General features: G+C 40.7%; 1 protein-coding gene across 1 annotated transcript in view; it reads right to left on the bottom strand.

The window, feature by feature from the left end:
- LOC137374122 (immunoglobulin superfamily member 11-like) overlaps positions 1–2330 on the bottom strand; it is a 319944-nt gene extending 317614 nt beyond the window's left edge. Inside the window, 1 exon segment of the mRNA XM_068039887.1 lies at positions 2267–2330. Coding sequence (XP_067895988.1) covers positions 2267–2330 — 64 coding nt within the window.
- Positions 2331–17346: the final 15016 nt, after the last annotated feature.

Here is a 17346-nt window from a genome sequence, read left to right as displayed (position 1 = left end):
CCTCTGTCTTTTTTCCTGCCAACTACTAAGTCTCTTCGACTCGCCACAATTTAGCCCTGTCTTTATGGCTGCCCGCCAGCTCTGGCGAATGCTGGCAACTGACTCCCACGACTTGTGATCAATGTCACACGATTTCATGTCGCGTTTGCAGACGTCTTTATAACGGAGACATGGACGGCCGGTGGGTCTGATACCAGTGGCGAGCTCGCTGTACAATGTGTCTTTGGGGATCCTGCCATCTTCCATGCGGCTCACATGGCCAAGCCATCTCAAGCGCCGCTGACTCAGTAGTGTGTATAAGCTGGGGATGTTGGCCGCTTCAAGGGCTTCTGTGTTGGAGATATAGTCCTGCCACCTGATGCCAAGTATTCTCCGAAGGCAGCGAAGATGGAATGAATTGAGACGTCGCTCTTGGCTGGCATACGTTGTCCAGGCCTCGCTGCCGTAGAGCAAGGTACTGAGGACACAGGCCTGATACACTCGGACTTTTGTGTTCCGTGTCAGTGCGCCATTTTCCCACACTCTCTTGGCCAGTCTGAACATTATTTAAGGAAGGATATAAATGCATTGGAAGTAGTTCAGAGAAGATTGACAAGACTAATAACTGGAATGGTCACGTTGTCTTATGAGGAAAGGTAGGACAGGCTAGGCTTGAATCCGCTGGAATTTAGAATTGTAAGAGGCACATGATTGAAACATATAAAGATCCTGAGGGTCGATATGGATAGGATGTTTCCTCTTGTGGGAGAATCAAGAACTAGGGCTCACTGTTTAAAAAAATAAGGGGTCGCCCATTTAATAGAGAGATGAGGAGAATTTTTTTTCTGAGGGTTGAGTGTCTTTGGAACTCTCTTCCTCAAAAGCCAATGGAAGTAGAGTCTGAATATTTTTAAGGCAGGGGTAGACAGATTGTTTTTAAGCAAGGAGGTGAAAGGTTATTGGGGATGGACGAAAATGCGGTGTGGAGGTTACAATCAGATCAGTCATGATCTCGTTGAATGACGGAGCTGGCTAGCGGGGCCGTGTGACCTACTCCTGCTCCTAATTCGTATGGTCGTACATTCCTGACATAATCGACTTGATTTTACCCACAAAAAAAAAATCGATATGCTGCTCTATAGTCTTGACTTTTCTGGTCAAATTTATAGATTTATCTTTATCTGAACGCTTCATGACAATCATCTGAATGGTGTCAAAATACATCATTTTGTTACTTGACCTCAATGTCACGACAATATTGATACAGTTCTTATTCCTTTGCCAAACAAAAATGCAAACATTACTTACAAAATCATTTAGTAGATTTACAATAACAGGAAGAATTTACATACATGCAAACCAACTTGAAGTAAAACTTTACTGATCAATAATGTAGCTCATCACAAACTCTCTGTAAACCAGCACTGTAAAAACTCAAGACCTACAACTACAGTACTTCTCTATACAGAGTATATAGTTTCATCTTCCGTTCACTAATTCCTGCCTCGCTGGCACACGTTTAAGGCGGCTCGCCAAAATCATATATTTCTCTCTCATGCCATGCTTGAATAAAGCGAAATTAGAATGAATCGGAAATTCTAAGTCATGTTATTTCCTGTAATTGTTAATTACTTCTCTACAAGCTCCGAAAAACACCACGTTTTCATCTCATCAAACATGACCTACGTTTGACAACTCAATTCGTGCAATTTCCGAATGGTCCTCAAGAATCATCAGTAACGTCGTTTTCACTTGTTTCCGGTCACATACAAACAATCTTGCAAATTGTGAACACATGTCTCATTTATTAATACATTCGTACACATTGGATTGGCAGGGAAAGGGAGAACCTTTCACTAATCCTCAACATATTACCGACTGCTGGCCCTCCAACTATCTTACCAGCACCGCAATGTTCAAAGTGTGATTTCGAACTGGCCAGTCCAGTAACTCACTCTACTTTGGATCGGTTCCAAGTAAAGATATCAACAAAGTAACATTCACAAACTCCAATCAAATAAATATCCAGAGGAACCAGTTCTATCCATTCACAACACCTTGGTGTCATGTCCATTAAAAATTTGGCCAAAAGCACAAAAAAAAAATCAGGAGCGAGCAAGCGAATAAAAAAAGAACCTGAAACAAAAACTTCATTTCGCAAAGTGTTTTGTTAACTTTCCACGTTATCTTTCGCCAACAACACAACCGGTCACTCCGTCGGTGTGATTTAAAGGTCTCGGTGCTGATACTTGGCTTGCATTTTTTTTAAAAAACCTTAAAATTTTACCTTCCAAGCAAACAATCCAAAGACAAGCAATCCACAGGTTCCAATCAGCCCGTTTCAGCACCATCTCAGGACACGGCGTCGGAAAGCAAGAACTGAACGAAGGACTTAAACCTCAGCCTCCACCCAAGTACTCGAGTGTCTGAGCTGGAGTAAAGTATTAGTGTTGCTACTGCGTTGAGTTTTTCAGAGTTAAATTTCACGTTCTCAGAGCCGGCGATGAGCTCCACGCCCGAGCCTCACGCAGCCTTTGATTGCCATTGATTGACAGCCGCCTCCAGGAACCCAGCAACACACAGCCTCACAGTCTTCCTTACTGCGCCCTCTGCGGATTGTGTGCAATTGCTGAATATTTTTCAATACCACTTAAAAATACAGAAGTATTTCTACAATGCTTGTTTTATAGATATCTTTCCGGCATTGAAATAGCTCCGAGAGCTTTGTGCATAGATTTTTGATTTGTAAAAGCGCACGGATAGTTGGTACAGGAAAAGAGAACGTAGTTTTCTAGAGTGACAGACTCAGGCATTTCATGTTCTTTTTCAAAAAGGTAGCTATGGTCAACATGGACGCTACTCAACCTAGGCAGATATAGCCTGCAAAAGGGTCAGGATAAGGGGCCGATCATTAGGACTGAGATGAGGAGAAATTTCTTCACACAAAGGGTTGTGAATCTTTGGAATTCTCCATCTCAGAGGGTTGTGGATGCTCCATCGTTGGACATATTTCAGGCTGAGATAGACAGATTTTTTTGTTTCTCAGGGAATCAAGGGATATGGGAAGCAGATGGGTAAGTGGAGTTGAAGCCAAGGATCAGCCATGAATTGTATTGAATGGCGGAGCAGTTTCGAGGGGCCACAAGGTCTACTCCAGCTCCTATTTCTTATGTCCTTGTACCTTTTGTTTGGAAATCAATGAGGGGTTACGACCAGGTGAGACAGGTGTCTAAGGGTCCCTTTCAGCCTTCACCTGGTCTTACTGTAACAGGATTTAATTTTTTAACACACTGTGTTTTTGCTCTCCCTTGGTGAATCCTTGTTCACCGCTTTCCAATTATAAGGCAAAGAAATGAGCACAAACAGGCTTTCTTAGGTTTAAAGAAGAAAAGTGAAATTTATTAAAACTTATACTTAAACTCTAATTTGGTTAATGCCTTTGAATACACGCCGCGCCCCACGCTAGAATGCATATGCGATACGCACATGCAAATAGAGACAGAAAAGAGAAAAAAAACAAAGTGGAGAGGTTTGAGGCAATATTTGAAGAGTTTCTTGTTACCATGCTTCGAGCTCACTGTAGAGTCCTTGTGTAGGTAGTTCTTGCTTGTAGGTAATTCTTGCTTTTCGTTGGGGCCCAGTATTCTTTTGAAACCATATTCACTGTAGGAGAATTTTCTCTCTTGGGATTCATGTGTCTTCAGTGGATTCCAAAGCTGGTGAGAAAGAGATGAGCAGACAGGAGATGCTGCGGCGAGCCAGCCACGAGAGGTCTTTTCAGTCCAGGAGCAAACAACTTTCTGCCCATTCAAAACTCTGTGGCAAGTTCAAATTTTCAAAAAAACTCAGGTGGCCCAGCAGGTTAGTCATGTGACTAGCTGGTGTGACCACATCCGTTTGTGTATTCGGCCATCCTAGCAGTTAACGTAGAATGCGAGCTCCTCTACCCTCAATGTCTGGTAATCAAAAGTCAAATGTGGATTCAATTGGAGCAGGGAGTAGCTCCTTTGTCCTTTCCAAGTACTGTCTGTTAATATGCAAAAATGCCTCTCCAGCCAAGGATCCATTGTGGGTTTTTTAACCAGTTCTTTCTTCACTCCAGTAACAGTTTAAAATTAATGTTCATGTGGCGAAATTAATATTCCTCATTCTTGGCAGGTGGGGGCCTGCATGACAAACGATAGAGCTATTTTAATGGCTGGTACAACAGGCTTGAAAGATGTTAAAGTATTGTTATGTTCAAGTGCAGTGATTGAAAATACAAGAACTCAAACTGAAGAGTTATAAAAATGGACTTTTCTTTTAAAAAGTGGACAATGTGCTGGAAAAAATGGCCACTGAAGGTCAAGACTGTCTTACAGTCTGGTAAGGACAAAAGGATACATTCTAAGCTAAAATGTGTCAATTACACCCATCCTGAACCTATCAAGTGACATTTTTGAATTGAATGGGTTCTTCTGAAACAAAGAAGGTGTGAAGTAAACATATCCTGGGCCATTGTTGGTCACCACAAGGAGGACGATCTATGTCTCCCAACAGAGGCATGATGCGAGACCATGTTAACCTTAAAAAGATGGGTGGCAGGTCAGAAGATTGGACAGAATATAAAAAGCAGCAAAGGATGTCTAAAAGATTAATAAGGAGGGAAAAATTAGAGTATGAGAGAAAGCTAGCAAGAAATATAAAAACAGATAATAAGAGTTTCTATAGATATTTTAAAAAGAAAAGAGTTAACAAAATGAGTCTGGGGAATTAATAAGGAGATGGCAGATGAATTGAACAGACTCTTTGCATCGGTCTTCACTCTCGAGGATGCAAGTAACATTCCAGAAATAGCTGTAAATCAGGAAATGGAAGGGAGGGAGGAACTCAAGAAAATTACAATCACCAGGGAAGTGGCACTGAGCAAATTGTTGGAGCTGTGGGCCGACAAGTCCCCGGGTCCTGATGAACTTCATCCTGGGGTCTTAAAAGAAGTGGCTATGAATTATTTGATGTGTTGGTTTAAAAATTTTCCAAAATTCTCCAGATTCGGGGAAGGTTCCATTAGATTAGAAAATAGCCAATGTAACTCCTTTATTCAAAAAGGGCGGGAGACAGAAAGAAGAAAACTACAACCAGTTAACTTGACATCTGTCATCGGGAAAACGTTAGAAGCTATTATTAAAGACGCTATATCAGGGCACTTAGAAAAAATCAAGGTGATCAGGCAGAGTCACCATGGTTTTGTGAAAGTTTAACCTATTTATTGGAGTTCTTTGAAGAAGTAACATGTGCTGTGGATAAAGGGAAACTGGTACTTAGATTTCCCGAAGGCATTTGATAAGGTGCTACATCTTGCTTTAATTGTATGAACGTTGGTTAGACTGTGTGCAGTTTTGGTCCCCTTAACTTAGGAAGGATATTATTGCCACAGAGGGAGTGCAATAAAGGTTCACGAGATTTGTTCCCGGGATGGCGGGAATGTCCTATGAAGAGAGATTGGGGAAACTGGGCTTGTATTCTCTTGAGTTTCGAAGAATGAGAGGTGATCTAGGGCACTCATTGAAACCTACAAAATATTTAAAGGGATAGACAGGGTAGATGCAGGTAAGATGTTTCCCCTGGTTGGGCAGTCTAGAACTAGAGGACACAATTTCAAAATAAGGGGGAAGCCACTTAGGACAGAGAGGAGAAGAAATTTCCCTATTCAGAGGGTTGTGAATCTTTGCAACTCTCTACCCCAGAGGGCTGTAGAAGCTCACTGAGTATGTTTAAAGTAGAGATTGACAGATTTCTAAACATCAATGGCATAAAGGGTTATGGCTATAGTGAGGGAATAAGGCATTGAAGTAGATGATTAGCCACGATCATATTGAATGGCAGAGCAAGCTTGATGGGCTGAATGGCTTACTCCTGCTCCTATGTTCCTTCATCGAAGGTCATTGCGGAAAATAAAAGCTCATGGTGTAGGGGGTAACATGTTGGCATGGATAGAAGATTGGCTAGCTGACAGGAAAGAGAGTGTAGGCATAAATAGGTCATTTTCTGGTTGGCAAGATGTAATGAGTGGTGTGTCACAGGGATCAATGCTGGGCCCCATCTTTTTATTATTTATGTAAATGACTTGGATGAAGGGACCGAAGGTATGGTTGCTAAATTTGCTGATGACACAAAGATAGGTAGGAAAGTAAATAGTGAAGAGGACATCAGGAGAATACAAAGGGATAGGGATAGGTTAAGTGAGTGGGCAAAGTTCTGGCAAATGGAGTATAATGTGGGAAAATGTGAAATTGTCCATTTTGGCAGGAAGGATTTTTTAAAAAGCATATTATCTAAATGGTGAGAAATTGCAGAGCTCTTAGATGCAGAGGGATCCGGGTGTCCTAGTGCATGAATTGCAAAAGATTTGTATACAGGTACAGCAAGTAATTTGGAAAGCTAATAGAATGTTATCATCTATTGCGAGGGAAATTGAATACAAAAATTGGGAGGTTATGCTCCAGTTATACAGGGCATTGGTGAGACCACATCTGGAGAATTGTGTACAGTATTAGTCTCCTTATTTAAGGAAGGATGTGAATGCATTGGAAGCAGTTCAGAAAAGGTTTACTAGAATAATACCTAGAATGGGCGGGTTGTCGTATGAAGAAAGTTTGGACAGGCTAGGCTTGTATCTGCTTGAGTTTAGAAGAGTCAGAGGTGACTTGATTGAAACATATAGATTCTGAGGGGTCTTGACAGGGTAGATGTGGATGTGGAAAGGATGTTTCTTCTTGTGGGAGAATCTAGAACTGGGGGTCAGTGTTTAAAAATAAGGGGTTGCCCAATTAAGACAGAGATGAAGAGAAATTATTTTCTCTCAGAGGTTCATGAGTCTTTGGAACTCTCTTCCTGAAAAGGCAGTGAAAGCAGAGTCTTTGAATATTTTTAAGGCAGAGTTAGATAGATTCTTGATAAGCAAGGGGGTGAAAGGTTATTGGGGGTTAGGCGGGAATGTGGAGTTGAGGTTACAATCAGATCAGTCATGATCTTAGTGAATGGCAGAGCAGGCCCGATGGGCCGAGTGGCCTACTCCTGCTCCTTACACGTATGTTCGTATGTAAAAGTAGCTCTCTGGAGAGAGAAAGAGTGAGAGAGACAGAGAGAGAAAGAGAATCATGACAAGCATCACCAAAGCCTGTCCAACTGAGAGCTGGGAGGAAATCCAGCAAGCCAAAAAGAAAATGCCCAGCTGTGAATTCTACACATCAGCTTGTGATCCCGTCTTTAAACTGAAATTTCAACCAACAGAGAAATGGACAAACAACCCAGGCCTGCACCTTTAAAGAGAAATTGAACTCCGAGAAGATTCAACAAGTTACTATGAACCCCAAAAACCCTACCTCACTTCAAACCACTTACTCCTTTTCCTCTCTATCTGTCTCGTGTGTGTGCGCACTCTCGAGTGAATGCATGAGTGGATGCGACTGCGACAATTTTGGGATAAGGCATATTGCTCAATAAATAATAATCTTCTGTTTTAAACCTACAAGAAAACCTGTCACTCTCGGTTTGTTCGACAAATAAAACACAGGGGTTAAAACTCTGGTAACAAAAACACTTGCTGCAGTCAGTCGGGAGTTGAACAGTGAGAACCGCAGCCTCCCCCCACCCCCACCCCTCACTACGTGGTCAAAACAGTATAAAGTTTGGCAGATGGAGATGTAATTTCTTCAAAGACACTACTTTTACATCAATGAATAAGACCCCTATAAACTAGGGTAGCTCCCAAATCTTCAGTTTTCTATTCGACTGGTTTCCTTTATGTGAGGAAAATAGAAACCCTTTTTATGTACCCTCAGTCATGCTATGCATATATTAAGAGGAATGACAAGAATTATGGACTGTTACATTGTATTTATCTTGTGATCTTGTAAATGATTAGCACCAACCCCCACCAACCGAGATGCCATTTCTGAAAGCTGTTACCTGCAGATTGTTGAGGGAGTACATTTTGAATGATGCACATGAAATGTTTCACATTAAAACAGGGCATGTGCTCCCTGAACACATTTTATAAACTAGCATTTTGCATATACAGAATCCAAAGAGGCATACAGCTCCATTAGCCAAGTTGTTTAGTATTATTGATGCCTTACACAACCTCACCCTGTATTTGCTTCTCTTCACTCATAGTCTGTGCTTCACCAAGTGCTCCCTTCTGTAACTCACTAATTGCCTCTCCTGCCCTCCCCCAAAGTGGACCTATCTATGATGGTGCTTGCCACTGAAGGAGTGAATGACCCATGGTGCTGTCAAGTTCTCAGTTGAGGCTATACCTTAAGCTTTGCCAACAGTCTCCTCGTGGTAACCTATAGCTCAACAAGGGAGTTTAAGTCCTTATATAAGTGTTCAGAATAAATGGCCAGTTTGGTATGTATACAAGCAGGCAGTGTCAGCCAAATAAAAAATGGCTTCTATTTTTGGGTTAAGTGGCCTTGAGCGCTGGATAAGAACAAGGAGCCAGACAGTCTTATGGTAGAGGACATTGTGTACTGAGCATTCTTGATTCTATTATCTGTATACATGCTATTTTACTAAATGTCCCACAGATTGACAGTTACATTTTTCTAAGACATGTCTGGTGCTGAAGTGGCACATCAGAAACGATCTAGATAAACAGCAGATTCTCTCTACGTAATTTTAAAATGTTTCAGATCAAACTCCATTTGTCTAAATGAAGGAGTCTTTAAGACTACAAAATGAAAGATTTTAGGTAATGGAACAGATATTGAAGGTTTTCATAGTGGTTTCAAGAATCTTCAAATGTTTTGAGAGATAATTTAAGAATGCAAATTTAGACAGTAAATGAAAGAGCATAAAATTTCAATAGCTTATGTTCCTAATTACTGAAAATACAGTGTTACAGTCAAAAGAGAAAACTAACAGTATGCGCCAGGTTGGCTAATTAGAAATATGGATGTGATGTGTTACAAAAGTACTTCCTTTTTTTATATATATTTTTGAGGACTTGTGCTAAAACTGAAAAGATTCCATTGATATGTTATTTTTACCAAGTTCACTGAAAGGACACTTGAGCTGTTGTTTGAAAACAACCTGTGCTGGCAATTATGTACTTTAAGTTCAATAAACAACAGAAACCTTGGTGACCTGGGGAAGATGTTTACAGAGACACATGTCCACATGTCAAGGTTTATGGAGGTCTGGAGGTTGACTTTCTGTTTGGGGAAGATATTGTTTTCAGTTCAGTTTGGGGTGTGAACTGTTTTGAAGACAGTGGTGTTTTGCCTGCCAAAGGAAAAGAAACCAGCCAGCTCACATCTTTCTCTACCTCTTTGAAGAAACTCTGCAAAGATCCAATGTGGGAGAGCTAAAATCCCTGGTGCTGCATCTCTCCTGAAAAGCTGGAAAAAGCTGCCAGATTAATTCTCAATGCCACCTGAAAAGAACTGCTTTAGAAAATATCCCGGTGACTCATCGCTGTATACCCGGACACCAGACCAAAAGGCACAACTGACTTCCTTCCACATCTCTTTTTTTCTTCAAGAATTAGCAAGTATTTGGCCAAAGTATTCTTTTTTGTCTTTTTTTTTGTAACAGACCTCTGCAGAGAGAATTTCTGTATTTTTTTCAGATTGTGTGTGTGTATGTGTGGTGAATTTAAAAAGAGAACTTTCATATTTCAATCTTTGTGTTAATGTTTTGCTTCATTACTGGATAAGTCTTGTTTGATAATAAACTGATAATTTTTTTGTTTATTAAAGAAACCTGGTCGGCATGTTTTATTCTGGGGTAAAGAGTAGAATATATGATTGACCAAATCGGTAACTGGGTAAACATTTTAAAAATATATGTTGTGACCTGCGGAGAACTGAGACTCGGTCGTAACAGATGACATCAAACACGGACAGGTTTAATCATGATAGCTCTCAGATTGTGGCAAGTAGAACAATCCAAAGTAAGGAAACATAGGCATTGTATATAAAACCCTAGACATTGGGTCCACGGTGACAGACAATCTGTCCCTTGATGCAGAGCTCGATACACGCATAGGGAAAGCAGCTACTACCTTTGGCTGACTTGCGAAATGCACATGGGATAACACCAAGCTGAACCTTAGGACCAAGTTGATAGTGTATAAAGCCTGTATTCTCAGCACCTTGCTGAATGGCTGTGAAACATGGGCGGCTTACAGCTACCAGGAAAAGAAGCTCAATAATTTCCATCTTTGCTGTCTGCTGCGCATTATGGGTATATCCTGGCAGGACAAAATCACAAATGTAGCTGTCCTCTCAAAGTCAGAGCTCCCAAGTTTGTTGGCATTAATCAAATAGAGGCGGCTTTGGTGGATTGGACACATCCACAGGATAGAAGACCGTCACATACCCAAGGACTTTCTGTATGGTGAGGTAGCCAGGGCCAGATGACTAATGGGGCGCCTGAAGCTCCACTTCAAGGATGCTTGCAAGCATGACATGAGGCCCTAAATGTTGACTATCGCACCTGGGAGTCACTAGCTGGTGAAAGAGGGAGATGGCAACATATCCTGTGGATTGATGTGCATACCATGACAATAAGTTGCTACAGCAGCTTGGAAACAAGAGCCAACATCAAAAACAACAACTTACAGTGTCACTTGGCAGCTTCACGTACGACACTTGTTGCAAAACCTGCCTCTCGAGAATTGGCCTTCACAGCCATCAGCAAAGGTGCACCAAGAGAAGACACCCCACTTAAATGGATTGTTTGCTGCGTGTCCATCATCCTTCGTAGATGGAAGGATGTCAACAATCCAGACATTAAATGGTACAACCCAATCTAATTTATTGATGTGCACATACTGATGAATATTTGCCTGATATCCTTCCAGCACTTTCGGCTGCCTGTTTGGATTCTTTTAGTATTTTGAACACATCAAGGGTCTTGTGTAGGATTTAGCATTCATATTCCCTACAGCGCTCAGAGAGCAGGAGTACAAATTTTTAGAATACTGGCACTAAGACACCCCTTACATGGCAAGATTTTCAAGTCTGTTATGTTCCATTGCTTTTGTGCACGCCTGTGAATGTGTCAGTGAATAAAGAGATAAAGAATAGAAACATAGAAAATAGGAGCAGGAGTAGGCCATTCGGCCCTTCGAGCCTGCTCCGCCATTCATTATGATCATGGCTGATCATCCAACTCAGTAGCCTGTTCCCGCTTTCGCCCCATACCCTTTGATCTCATAAGACCCAAGAGCTATAGAAACATAGAAAGGATGATATTAGCTGTGAATTTGGGAAGGCCTCAAAACACAAGCTCTGTACTTCCTCTATTGTGTCTCCAACCAGCATCTCTGGGACCTTCTCCTCAAAAGGAGCTAAATGTCATATGTTTAGTGTCTACCCCACCCCCTCACCCTCTGCTTTCTGCATGCATTGCTTTCTCTTATGTACCAGATAGAAAAGGATCATATGCAAACATGTGAAAATGTCAGATGGGAAAAGACCAGCTAATCCATCTAGTTTATCTCATACAATTATGATACCCTATGAATCAGGTCAAGAGACTCTGCATCCTCTACGTGCCATGTCATCTCCTGAATGATCAAATCTAGTCCAGTAGACCACATGGATCATTGCTTATATTAAACCATTCCTACCTCTTGTATGATGTGATCTCCAGGAACCAGTCCCTCTCTCTCAAAAGCACACAGCTAACCAGCACTTCCAGCACTAGCAAGCAGCCTGTTCCACAAGTCTACTATTCTCTAGGAAAAGATAAACTGCCCATCATCCTACGGGTTGGACACAAGAATTTGAGAAGAATGTGTGGTACCCAAGTGCCCAGGTCAGTAGCCACTTTACGTGATTCTGTAAGCGTGCAGATTGTTTGTGTTGGGAAATTCTGGATAGTCTTTCCTTAATGGTCTTAATGAAGACGCCAGACATTTTTCCCTTCTGCTATCAAGTCTTGGGATGTTGGAGAGCAGATTAGCCCTTCTTCACCATCTTACTTCATGCAGACTTCTCTTCTGAGGATGGCGTTCTGCTCCAAAGGGAGTCATCCTCTTTTCCTCCACTTCCTCCAGCAACACAGCAAACGTTGACTAAAAATGGGGAAATTCTATTTCCCCTATGCTGCTCAACAAAACGGAAAGGATTGCAGCAATAGACTGTCTTCCCAGTCAAGTGAAAAACATAATTTTACATAGAAGCAGCAATCCTTTAACAGCTGCTCCAATCCAGAAAATCCTCCTGTGCCTGTAATCAGTAAAATCATACCACTAGGTTCAATTCAGGTTGTTAACTTGCTAGAAATCTTCAAATGAGTTGGCCACAGATATCTCCATGAGGTCAGCCTTCCTCAAAATTGGTCAGTAGAAAATAAGCTGTAAGCCAGTGCCATAATTAGAAAATGTACCCTTAAAAGTAGTGACAGAACATTTATTCTTATTTACTTTGATTTTGGTTTGAATCATCACATATGCAAATGACCTTGCTAACATAATAGCCTGTTACAAAATCGTAAATATAATTTATGCTAATTATTCTCTTGTCTCCAATCATCTCTAGTGCTATATCCAAGCTAGCATGCTTTGCTCTTTTGACTTTGATATGTTGTGCTCCTCCTCCAGTGATCATGCCTTCAGCCACCTGAATCTGCACTCTGCAGTTTTATTTCTACACATGTTTGCCTTGCTTCTTCTTCACCTGCCTTCCAAAGCATGCTCACTAATTACTTTTATGATCTATGTTTCAGTCACCTCCCCTAATTTCTGCCTGCTTGGTGCCCACCACTGCCCTGATAAGCACCTTGACACATTTTGTTTTTAAGAAGTGTTATAAAATGTTATTTTTATGAATGTACCCTAGCATTAGAATCTATAAATTATTGTTTGCAGTATTTGCAAACAAACACTTGACACACTCATATGGCATCCCTTGGACTTCTATTTTAACAGAGGTAATAATTCACTTATTTCAAATAGGTTAACACCTCCATGAAAATCATGAAAAGATGGATATTGTATGAATGCATTTGTATGCTAATACCACAAACAGTATTTCTAATTTATAAAATTACTTCCCTTTATAGCCTGAGAAAATAACCTGCACAGCAGTAAATTTATGTACATCTCCGAGATTGACTATTACAGACTGAAATTAGAGAAGGTACCATTGAGCATTTATTTTTTTGCAATGAGTTTTGAATAAATAGTTTTTGAAAAAATATATAATCATCAGTGTTTAAAAATGTATAAAATTATTCTGCAGTCCTCCATGAGGTATATCCTGTGAGAAGGCTTATGCAAGGTGATTATGAATGATTTTATTGAATAAAAAATTGAACTGAGCTGTGATGGTGCGCAAAAATGTTCCCAAGTTCACACAGTGCCCTCTGCTGCACATGTTCAAAACTGCAGCCTCTGCAAAAAGCATATTTACAGTTCAAGCAACTGCAGAGTGGTTGGCAGATATGAAAAAGCCTTTGATTCTTTCTACCATTAGTTATTTATATTATATATTTTTCTTTCCCTGCTAAAGGTAAGTATCTGTCTATAGATCAAAGTAATAGTACTTTGCATTTATATACCATATCATGACAAGAAGTTTCAAATTGCTTCACACAACAAATCATTTTTAAGCTCGTTGACTGTTTTATAAGCAAATACTGGAACTCTTTAGACCAACAACATTCCACAGAAAGCAGTGGTATAAATAGCCAATCAATCTATTTCATGGTTGTATTGGTTGATAGTGGAATATAAGCCAGAAGACAGGAAAAATAGGAAAAGCTCCCCCTCATTCAAATAATTGAATATTTAACAATGACCTGAAACTAGCCAATGAAACCTCAAATTAGCATTTAATGTAAAGGACAGTATCTCCAATGATGCTTCATTCATCCATTACTGCAGTGGAGCAGCAGTCCAGATGAAAGGCTAATTTTCCCAGTTCATGGTCCCAATGCAGAGCATTGTCTGCCAGAAGTGTGTGTCAGGAGAATCAAGAGCACACTTTCTATCCATTAAAATGGAAATCATCCCTAATGTGTTCAAACCCCTAACTTAGAGCTTGAGCCCACCAGCTTCTGATTCAGAGCCAAACTGACAGATATCCCCTTGAGTTCTGTTCTACTCCCAGTACCACGATAACCAACTGACATTTTTCTCTCAGAATGTGCTAGATCAACCAACAAGATTTACCATCTGATTTTCCTGTCCCTTTCCCCCATGGAATTGTTTACCTCCACTCAGTACCTTCCTCAGTTCCCAGTTGAGATCAGGAGCTAACAATGTCATGAATCACAGATAGAACTGTTCATTCCGCTGCTTTGAGAATCAGCAATTGTCTGTGCTGGTGTATATATTCACACAGGCTTTATTGACCCACAAACAGGCTTTATTGACTTACATGTGGCCTTTTGTTGCTTGGCTACCTAATGTAAAACCTATGAGTAGTCTACTGTGAACCCATGTATTTTATAGCCCACTTTTCTCCCTCCTTACCTAAAGGCATTGATGTACAGATCCACGGATTTTCATCCAGTGCCTGCCTAAATGCTCATTCTTGATGTGTAAGCCTCCACAGTGACTGTCAGCAGTCTATTAGAGCATGGGGCATCACAGATAATCCCAAACCTTTCTTCTTCTAATCTCCACACACAAGTATTTTCCCGCAGGGGTCATGGGATATTGATTATGAGCAGAAATCTTGGCTAATTCCTGAGGACAGTTGTAGCACTTCAACTGCTGGTCTAGCTGAGAACACCCAAGTCAAAAGAGACTGTTGGTCAAAACGGGGGTATTCTGCTCCGTGTGGCTTATGTCGAACCAGCCAGTACATTAACCCATTAGGTGATTGGAAGAGCTGAGTATCTATATTTTAAAAATTAAAATTTAGATGACTAGTTTGATTTTATATTATAATGGGTTGGTTATACTACATAACTTGTATGAACTCTTGGGTTTGCAAAAGTATCATTGAAATACTCCGTGAGGCAAAGTTTACAAAGTTCATAAGAGAGAACTTCATTTTTAAACTGTTTAACATTAAAGTGACTGAAGCACAGCACTGTGATAGCTCAAACGAAACAATTTCTAATTATATATCCTTTTTGATAGGACATGTGATAGATTAATGCAAATTTAAAATTGGCATTGGTTAACTATGACTGAAATATAAAGGTAAATTATGCTCTCAGCAAAAAGATTTGCCTGGTGGGAGTGCATATCAGGAAATCACACAATATAATCTTCCATCTACTAGTTTTAATTAACCTAGTTGAGGTGTTTAAGATGATTAAAGCAGTTGATAAGAGTGGATGGAGAGAAACACAATCCTCCGATGAAAGAGTCCACAATGTTAAAATTCGAGTTCAGCTGTTCAGGGGTGATGTCAGCAAGCACTTCTTCACACAAAGGGTGGTGGAAATCTGGAACTCTCTGCTCCACACAGCAGTTGAGGCTAGGTCAACTGAAAATTTTCAGAACTGAGATTGACAGATTTTTGTTAGGCAAGGGTATTAAGGGTTATAGAACCAAGGTGGGTGGATGGAGTTAAGATACAGATCTAATTGAATGGCAGAACAGGCTCAAGGAGGTGAATGGCTTGCTCCCTTTCCTACGTTTCTATGTTCCTTCCTATGTTCCTAATTCCTGGGATGCACACAAAGGGCCCATAGTTCCAATCTGGCCACTCCATTGTCAGAGCAGGACCTAAGTCTGCCAAGACAGGGACAGAAAAACAAAATAAATAGGAGCAGAAGTAGGCCATACAACCCCTCAAGCCTGCTCTGCCATTTAATAATATCATGGCTGATCCTCAGTCTTAGCCCAACTAGTCCAAATATCTCTTGGTTTCAGTTTTGAATATACTCAACGACTATGCTCCCTAGGTCTAGACTCTCTGGCTAGGGGAAATAGCTTCTCAGCATCTACCCCGTCAAGCCCTCTCAAAATCTTACATATGTTTCAATGAGCCACCCATCTCCCATCCCAAACTGTGGGGATAGGGTCATCTGCATACTAGGGACGGGTAGGTGGCCCACACCTGTAAATTTGCATCAACATCAACCCTGAAATTTTTTTTAAGTGAGGGGAGAATGTGGTGAGCAACCTTGTACCCCCTCCCCCAATGATAAAAGAATAATTGCTACCTTACCCTGCGGCATAGTATCTCATTCACATCAAGCATCAGGCTATTAGTTTCAGCTTAAAGGAGACGTGGGTCTGCTTATAGAATGTGCTTATTTACTGTGAATAAGTTAGCACTAGTAGAAAACACAAATTGTAACAGTTAACAACCAGACAGTGACTGGAGAGCAGTATGTTGCCAGCACTATAACCCAGCTCCAAACAGGTATTCATCCCAACCTGGTACCTGCAGCATAACAGCACCATGAAACTCTATCCTTGTAAACATTCAGCAGATGTTACAAAGGGACAGGAACAATTAATGGCACATAATTAGGAGAGAAGCCCATTACAAGTGTATTCATTGTTTTTGCATTCTTTAGCCAGTTGTTTTTGGCCGTTTCCTTTTCCAGTCACCAATTGCAATGAACAGTTCTGAAACAACCACAGTGGAGCAGCAATTAGTATTTAAAGATTTGTGCTTTTTGCTGTCTAAGACGTACCATGTGCAAACTACAGGTGGGATGAAAAATTAATCACAAGGGTACATTTTACTCATAACAGTGACAAAGCTGGTCAGAAAATCACAAAGAAGGCAGACTGGAAGATCATTCGTTCATTATTTTCCATGTCCACCTTTCCTTAGAAGTTGGAAAAAGGCAAGGAAAAGATTTCATGATAACAAGAAGAAAACTAAGCAATGGAGCTTTTAATCAACAAGCACATAAGCTCCAGGTGAACTACAGGTGATCAAAAATTAACACAGCGTGAAAAGGCTGCTGTGGAATTACTTGGTTTGGAGAGTCAGTAGGGTAGGGTGGTGACGGAAGCTGAAATAGGTGCATCTGCCTGTGACTCCAGTAAATATTTTTCTAATCTTATGCTTTCCCATGCACTCAACTGGATAGAAACTATGGTCTGGCTTTCTTTATGAGTACTATTATAGACTTTACAGTAAGTACACATGAACAATGCTTTGGCCTCCCATATTATCTAATCTCCACAGGACAATCTGGACCATCTCTACTGCAAAACTGACCTGCACCCCATAGCCCAGTGAATCCCCAGAACAGGAACAGACAAAAGAATGAACAAAATACAACCTACATCAGATGAAATAGGCTTGGAGAGATCAATGTGGAATTGCACAGATTTTAATTCAAGGCCTAAGTAGAGACAATGATAGGTACACAGTTCACTGGACCCACCTTCAAAGTGATAGCAATTCAAGAGCAGCACCATATGCATAACCTTACAGCTCACCTTGC

The sequence above is a fragment of the Heterodontus francisci genome, chromosome 10 (assembly GCF_036365525.1).
Source record: "Heterodontus francisci isolate sHetFra1 chromosome 10, sHetFra1.hap1, whole genome shotgun sequence".
Lineage (NCBI taxonomy): Eukaryota > Metazoa > Chordata > Chondrichthyes > Heterodontiformes > Heterodontidae > Heterodontus > Heterodontus francisci.
Note: the sequence above shows the minus strand (reverse complement) of the source record. Positions and strands in the feature narration are given on the sequence as shown.